Here is an 8301-nt window from a genome sequence, read left to right as displayed (position 1 = left end):
TTCCTTTCTTGCTTAAATCATTAAGTAAGGTAAACATGCTGTGTAACCTCAGCTCTAATTTTGGGATTTTGGTCATTCCTATGACATAGAAATTCCCCTTTCATTGCCATCATTACGCATCTGTTCCGAATATTCTTTTATTTCACCTTTCTGCTCACATGGTGCTGCTGCAATGATGAAAGTCCTGGCTGAGACTCACAAGCAGTGAAATCTAAACCACTTTTCTTCCAAGAGGCCAAGTTTACAAAAATCTGATGTCCTGGGAGAACCTCTTGTGAGAGGGAAATGCCTTCCTTCAGCTGCCCCATGCCAGCTGTGATCTGCACATTGGGATTCCCTGTTGCAGGGATGGGTGCCTCTCCCTGCACCCCAGAAAAGGTTTTTGTGGTCCTGGAGAGGATGGATTGGGGGGTGTGGTGCAGGAAATAGCTCCAAGATAAACACAGATGGTCTGGAGAAGCTGTGGCTGCCCCATCCCTGGAGGTGTCCATGGCTGGACGAGGCTTGGAGCAACCCGGGATAGCGGAAGGTGTCTCTGCCCGTGGCAAGGGGAGGGTTAGATGCCCTTCAAGGATCCTTTCCCACCCAAACCATCCCATGATTCTGTGATTCCAAGCTCTTGGCAAAGGCAGATTCTGAGCTGTTTTGCAGAGAATGACCTGACCCCACAGCCGCAGCTACATCAACCACCAGGAGTCAGTCAAAACCACGCATGGAATCACATCCAAGTGGAAAATAAAAATAAAAATAGTTGAACTGTCGAGAAGCCCTCTCTGTTTCAAGGATTTGGAAACTCCAGATGAGGATGTGAACAAAGGGAATGGAGGGTCTGTCCTTGACTGCAAAGTGCTTTGGGTATCCCAGCCATGCAGATCTCTCCGAGCCCAGTGTTCTGTCCCAGAATTTCCTTGTGGAGCATCTCCTTCCCTTTCAGCCTGACCACCACAAACCCCAGCTGCTTTCAGGGGGGGCACTGGGTCATCAGAGAATCACTGAGGTTGAAGGGATCTCCAAGATCACCGAGCCTGACCTGAGCTGTTCCATGTGCAGAGGAGGCACCAGCCAAGGGAAAAGCCAAAGGCTGCTCGTTCTCCTGGGAAATCACTTCCTCCCCTCGCTGCTGGATGTGCACAGGGCAGCTCTTGGCCTGGAGGACAGCAGGAAGGGCTTCCCCCCACAGCACAGCACAGCAAAACGTCCAGCCGCCCCTGGGTCTTCCCTGGCAGCTTTCTGCTGAAAGGGGAACTCTTCCCTTTATCAGTTTGATCATCCTGTGCAGGGTTTTGTTTCCTCTCCATCTGCAAAGGTGATCAGAACTGGGGCTGATGGGGGCTGGCTGCCAGGAACTGCACCACAGCAAAACTCTGAATTTTCTGAGATAGGGGAGGAGATAGGACATCCCCCGGTGTCACTGGGTTCGCTCTGTCCCTCTTTGCCAACCAAGCAGTCAAATGTGGTCTAAATATTCACTATAAAGACCTTGCCAACGTGGGCTGTAACAAAGTAATCATCTCCTCTAGATCTCTCTAGCAGAACCAAAGCAAAAATACATAAATAATACCCAAGCTTTAACAAAATAGATTTTTATTAATTACAGCACTTCAAGTAACATTTCATCTCTCCTGGGAGTGTCTCACTTTAGGCTTCAGGAGCAAGAACAGGTTATCACAGCGCATCAAATTATTAGGACATCCTTCCTGCTAGGATCAACTTTGTTTGGGAATGCTCATCCAAGGGTTTAATTGACTTGATTACATTTCTGCTCTGCTCTTACTGATCCCAGCCCTTGGCAGAGCTTCCTTTTGAGTCTCCTAAGAAGCAAAATCAGCACTCAGCACTCGCTGCTGGTGCTGCAGTCATGAGCTGGGGATGGCAGAAAGATCTGGGGATGGCACAAGGATTTCAGGATGGCAAAATCATCTGGGGATGGCAGAACATCTGGGGATGGCAGAATGACCTGGGAATGGCAGAATCATCTGGGGATGACAGAACATCTGGCAGAAATTCAGTCTCTCCTCACCACAGTCTGTACCTGGAGCTCCCATGTGAAGTCAGGAGGATTTGGAAATTCCCATGGCCATGTGTGCCTTGGGCAGTGTCAGAGGTATCTGAAGCACTTTGTGCTTTGCTGATAAAATCCCAGAGTGTTGAGGAAATCCCAGGAATCACCAGCTGGGGAACAGCTCTCACACATCCACCCAAGCCCCAGTGTGGTCAGAAGGCCATCGGTGGCCGTGATCTTCAACACCACTGCCAGGGGAGGTGGGACAGCCCTGCTAATCCCAGCAAATCCCTCCCTGGCTGTAAACCCACAGCCATGGAATCACTGGAGATGCCTCTGGATGCAGTACATGGAGCCCTCCACACAGGGGGGTTCTCAAACTCTCTCTCCCAGGGCTGAAGCAAACAGCTGCATTCCAGCTTCCCACCCCTTTATTTCTGAAGAAGGATGTGAGAGAAGCTGTTCCCTGCTTTGCTGTGACAACCTCCCAGGAACAGCTCTGGGAGTGTTCTGGTGTGACATCTCAGCCCAGCTCTGTCCCAGGAACTCTCCAGGTGGGGCTGATGCCCTGAGCCCACCTTGGGCTCACCTTGTCTCTCCATCCCACCTGCGGAGCCTGGGGGTCACCTGAGTTAGGAACAGGACATAGATCCTGTCTTCAGTAAACAACTACACAACTTTTGGCTCAACAGAACCCTGAGGAAGCCTTTAAGCACCCTTTTTATATAAAAAAAAAGTAGTGGGGTTGATTTACAACTATGAAATGTCTTTTGTTTCACCTCTACGGTGAATAAAGTCTAAATAAACGCACACCAGCTGTGGTGTCTCAATGCCAAGGGGCTCCTCAGCCCCAAACTCTTCTCAATAGCAGCTGAACAACACCAGGAATCAGGAAGGTTTAAACTCCCTGGTGAGCCTTGGTCCTGGTTATTAAACAGTTTCCAAATGATTTGGAATTGCGTTGAGGGGTCTTGTGTTGTTCCAGCATTCCCAAAAGGAGCACATCCTACTTAGATTTGAGTCTAGACCTGGGAGACATGCTGAAAAATATCTTGTAGTAGATGTACACATTGGTAATCCTCAGCAGAATTCCCAGGATATAGCTGAGGGACCTGAGCAGGGCCACGGCCACGCTGGAGAGCCGGAACAGGAGCCCCAAAGGGCCGCTGGCGCTCAGGTGGGCATCCATGAGGAACAGGGCACACTCCGCGGCCACCAGCGTCCAGATCACCCTGGATATCCTCCTGGCGTTCCTGACTGTCCGTAGGGGCCGTGACTCCGAGGGCAGGAAGGTGATCAGATAGGCCTCGAAGGCCACACAGCTGAGCAGGACACAGCTCACGTGGGCATTGGCCGTGAGGAGGATCTGCGCCACGGCCGAGGCTGCAGGAGAGACAGCACCACCAGAACTCCCCAAAACCACCTCAGACACAAGGCTAAGGAAAACCAGGATGTCTGCCTGGGCCAGGCTGGAAATGAAGACTGCAGTGGACTTGGAGGAGACGTTGGCAGACTGCAGGAGGATCATGGTGTACACGCTGCCCAGCAGCCCCAGCAGGGTGCTGACGGTGTTAGAGGAAGACAGGACGAGGTATTGGATATACTTCAGTGCCAGGTATCTTCTGAGATCTCTCATGTGGTCTCTCTCCATTGAAATGCCAGTTAGGGAAGAATACCTGGAAGACATATTAAAAAAACCTCCAGTGATGTAATATAAAATTAGCAGGATGGATTCCAGGCAAACTGTGGTGGACCTGCACTTGTACAGCCACATTCCGGTGCCAAGAACTGCTTGGAGATGATGCCAGCTCAGGATCTGAGCTTGGATTTACACACTGATATCATAAACAGGAATGAAGTTTGTAAATGTCTGGATATTTTTAGGTAGCAGCATAATTTGTGTAACCTTGTGCTGAAGGGGAGTAAGTGTGAATTATCCCTGTCCCTGAAAGGGAGGAGGCAGAAAATGATAAGCTGCAGTTCTTAGAAAATACTAAAATCATCTCCAAATTCAATTCTAACAAATAAACAAGGAAATTGTTATCTAAATAGGAGACAGGAGATAAGGAGGAGCAATGTGGGTTTCTCACAGATAAAACAAATTGATTGAACCCAGCTTCCTCCTGCAGCAGGGTGATCAACCGTGGTGGGAACCAGCCTGTGTCACAGAGCTTGAATTTTCTGAAGAGATTCAATATTGTTTCACTGAGGCATTTTTAGGGAGGAGCAAGGTAAGAAATGTGGCCCAGGTGAAGCTGTGGTGAAGTCATTCACAGCTGGATGGGAAAGCCAGGGAAGGCTCATTCTCAGGAATTCGAGGAATGATGTGTCAGGTGGGGCTCTGCAGAGATCTCACATTTTGTGGTTTTCATGAGCTGCAAGAATGAACTCAGCAGAATTTGGGCCTTGACTAAGGTGTGTGACCAGTTTTGAGGCTAACAGCCCCAAAAAGGTGCCACTGCAGAAGTTTCAGGGAGGCTGATCCTCAGAGATCGAGCCGACTGTAACAATTCCATTTCTCTCCTATTGAGCAATTATCTCCATATGTAAATTCCCAGAATTCCCAATGTCAGCACCTTGGAGCTGGTGTTACAGAGCATTTCCAGAGCATTACTGAACAGGTCTGGGTGGTTGCTTGAGTCATTACCTGGGTTTTATTTTGCTGGGATGATGGGAAAATGATAATCCCGAGTGATTCCCGCGAAAGGTACGGAGCCAGGTTTTTTGAGGCTGGGATTCCCATTGCTTGTAAAGACTTGACTGGTACCAGGTTGACTCATCTGAGATTCAAATGTGCCTGTTTCTCCTTTGTCTTTGCAGTGTCTGATCCACTGCTGAAGGATTACTTTGGGAAAGAAGTAAGAAAAGATTTCTCCCCATATTTCAGCTGAGTCAACTCATCCTACCCTCACTTCCCACAGTGATTAAATGAAAAAACGATTCTGCATTTTGTGGTAAAAGCAAATGGTCTTAGATCTTTCTCCAACCTTAATGACTCCATGATTGGTTTGACCCCTTTGTTTTGATACAGAGCACCAGAGCAATTCCAATCTAATGGAACAAACCCTGAATCCACAGCCTGGAATTCGTGCAAGTCCCCAGCTCCAAGAGGAGGAGAACCAAGCCGTGACATGTACAGCTGAATCCTGATTTACCTTCTTATCTTCAAGCAAGTTCCTCCTTTGAAAGGTACATTAAGAATCTCCTGTCATTGTTTTTTTCTTGCAACCTATATCTGTGTCCATTTCCATTAATTATATTTTTAAGGAGATAAATTACACGCCTTGATAAAAATAATTGTTTGTTTTAGGACCACCATCCAAGAACTGGATGAATCTTGTCCATGTGGAGCATTTCAACTCAGAGCTCCTGGACCTTGGGTCCTACCTTACCCCAGGGTTTGGTGATGAGTCCAAGGAGGAGCGTTAGGAATCAGGAGCAGCCGGAGAAGCCAGAGGAAGTGCTCAGGGCAGAACCCTGAGGAGCTCAAAATGTTTCTCCCATCCTCTCTTCTTGAAACCTCAGCATTTTCCATAGTGCTGCCGGCATTTTTCTGAACACCACTGTCCTTTGGAAAGGAACTGGAGCTTCTGGCTGGAAGCTGCCTTCCTGCTGGTGACAACCAGAGGTATCCATCCCTTCATTCCATGGCCGCCCCTCGAGGCAGGATCGCTGCCAGGGCTCCCTCCTGCTCCCTCTGCCTCTTCCACACCATAATTTAGGGGTTAAAACTGGCATCCAGAATGCAGCAGGGCAAGGTTTGATTTCCTCCTTCGCCTCAGGGGATTGAGATGTTTATCTCCCTGGGAGGATAGGGATTGACCTCGTGCCTCCCAAGGAATCTGGGCACAGTGTGAGAAAACAGATGACACCCTTGGCAGGGATCAGGAGCAGCCCCATGGGTCACCACACAGTCACTTGCACGTGGCTGATAGGGAAGAGACATCCCAGTTCCTGGCACTTGCTGCAAGTCCTGTTTGGATTCGTCTGCTCTTGTGAATGAAGCAGAGCTGGGAAATGTTCCCAGGTGCTGGAGCTCAATTCATGGAGAGCTCCGGTGGCCCCTGGCAGAGTTTTGGCACTGCCAATGCCCACCCTCCATGGGGACACGGGCTGGGCTGTGGCAGGAGGAGGCAGGGAATGCTGCCCACCCCCCAGGGATGCTGTGGGGGCACAGCCCCTGCTCCTGTCGCCAAATCAGTGCCAGAGAGCACCCTGGGCACGGCACTGGTCAGACACAGCCTCTGCACAGGTAAGAGACAGGTAAAATTGGGTGAAGAGCAGGTGCATGAAGAGAGCACAGGCAGGGGCTGAAGCCACAAACTCCTCCTGTGTGGCTCAGCTGAGCTCCCACTGCCAGGATCAGCATCCACAGCTTCCTCCAGCCGGGAAATCCCACCAGCCCACAAAGACATTCGGTGAGGAGAGAGCAATCCCTTCCCTCTGCCTGCTCCTGGGCAGGTGGGATCACTCCTGGTAGGGGAACAGGAGTGGGGAGCTGTTTCCTGAATGTTTCCAGAGTGGCCACACTCAGTGGAGGAGGAAACCTGAGATTCACCCATTTATTTACAGTTTTCAAAGCTCTTGTGGCCTGCGGTTCAGGTCACCCACAAGAGGATTCCTGCACATGGACAGGGAAACTTGGACAGTTTCTGGTCAGATGAAATCTCAGTTCAAGCTCACAGAAGGTTTCCTGATCCAAGAATTGGTGTTTTCAGTGCACTACTCCTTTTATCTCCACAGAAATCTCTCCTGACACACTTCCCAAATTCCAGTTAATAATTACTTCTCATTTGTCATAAGTACACTCTTGTAGTTTAAGGGGTATCCAAAAATACCTCCTGCTCTTAAACAGGTAATTCCTTTCAAAATTCCTCCTGGAATGATGTCAAAGAACATAGAGAAGAGGAGAACAAATTAAAAAGGCACATTAGCTCTGAATATCCCAACTGTAATGAAGTGCTATTCCTCATCTGAAAAGGAAAAATACTTACATTTGCTGGAAGAAGCAGCCAGGGATAGTTTTCTGCATCCCTGCACTCTGTGTGATGTCTCAGCAGAGCTGAAATGTGCAGTTTCCCTTGGAATGATTCCTGGTTTTTATACAGAGCGCCCCGTGTTCGGCTCCACGTCACAGCTGGGGCCACGGGATTTGTTTTGCTGGGCAACTTCCTCCAGAGCTGGTTTCACAAGGATTACTCACTTGAATCATGGTGCCCATTAACTTTCAGCTGTCTGGAAAAACTGATGGCCTGAGTGGGAAAGGAGTCCCAGACACTTCCTCACACACACAGGCTGGAGCAGATTACAGGGAGTGATCCCGGACTTGTCTGGGTGCTGCGGGAGCCAGCACGGGTTATCCATGAGAAAACCCTCTGAGCAAAGCAAGGATGTCCCTGGCACGGCTGGACTGGGCTATCCCGGGATGTTTGTGTTGGTGTTGCCTGGGATACCCAGGTTTGGTGCTGCTGACGTTCCTGACAATGAGGACTCCCGCTCCTCATTGTTCTCCAGGGTCGGTCAGAGCCAGGCTCTTCCCTGTTTCAGGAAGTTTCCTCACGGTGAGGAGCAGGGGAGCATCCCACAGCCCCATGGGGAGCAGCAAACCCACACACCCCAGGCACACAGGGCTCCGGGTGCCCATCCCACGCCTCCCACCAGGCCATGGAAACAGGGAATGGAAGGCAGTGACGCCTCCTCGGTCTCTGGTCAGCCAGGAGGGTTCAGTGCCCGTCCCACACCAGCCCCACCATTCCCCTCAGCGCTTCCTGAAGCCATAGACAGCTGTGGAAGGATAAAACAGTGGAAATTCCAGGTGCTGCAAAGCTCTGGCACTGCTGTCCCCACCTGAGGATGGTGCAGGGAAGGAAGCCCAGGGTTCCTCACCTGGAGGCACTGGGGGGAACATCTCCCAGAGGCAGAGAAGGCCCTTGGAAACAGGGATTGGGCCGGGTGGCAATTAATATAATTTGTGCTTGGATTTAATGTGTAAATATTCATTTTTGTATTTGATTTGTTTTGCCAGGGACTCTCCATAGCGGTTTCTTGTTTTAAAACTTCTGCTGTACTTCACAACTCCTATTATCTTTTACAACTCCTATTCTATTTCACAACTTCTGTTGTATTTGCTTATTTTCCTTTCCTGCCACGATGATACAACAGAACCAGCATTCTGCAAACTGTCACACTTTTCTCAGCAGCTCAAAATTTCACAATGTCTTGGGGACAGATAAGATGAACCCTCCATCTCCCAGGGCACCACCCTTTTGGGTAAGAGCTTCCCCTGTGCCACCCACCTT

General features: G+C 49.7%; 1 protein-coding gene across 2 annotated transcripts; it reads right to left on the bottom strand.

Moving 5' to 3' along the window:
- Nucleotides 1-1567: 1567 nt before the first annotated feature.
- LOC111928585 (uncharacterized) lies at nucleotides 1568-8301 on the bottom strand. 2 transcript variants are annotated; one of them, XM_086850431.1, is made up of 3 exons: nucleotides 6997-8301; nucleotides 5395-6879; nucleotides 1568-3678 (listed from the first exon to the last, which is right to left on the bottom strand). In XM_086850431.1, exons 2-3 carry the CDS (start codon nucleotides 5535-5537, stop codon nucleotides 3009-3011), a joined length of 813 nt encoding a protein of 270 aa, XP_086706557.1. In that variant the 5' UTR covers nucleotides 5538-6879; nucleotides 6997-8301; the 3' UTR covers nucleotides 1568-3008. The 2 variants fall into 2 exon arrangements, with proteins under 2 accessions (XP_086706557.1, XP_023781711.2); XM_023925943.2 differs by lacking the exon at nucleotides 5395-6879 and having other exon boundaries at nucleotides 6997-7438.

This window comes from Cyanistes caeruleus, chromosome 14, assembly GCF_971803275.1.
Source record: "Cyanistes caeruleus chromosome 14, bCyaCae1.hap1.1, whole genome shotgun sequence".
Taxonomy (NCBI): Eukaryota; Metazoa; Chordata; class Aves; order Passeriformes; family Paridae; genus Cyanistes; species Cyanistes caeruleus.
The sequence above is the reverse complement of the archived record's forward strand: the minus strand, read 5'-3'. Positions and strand labels throughout refer to the sequence as shown.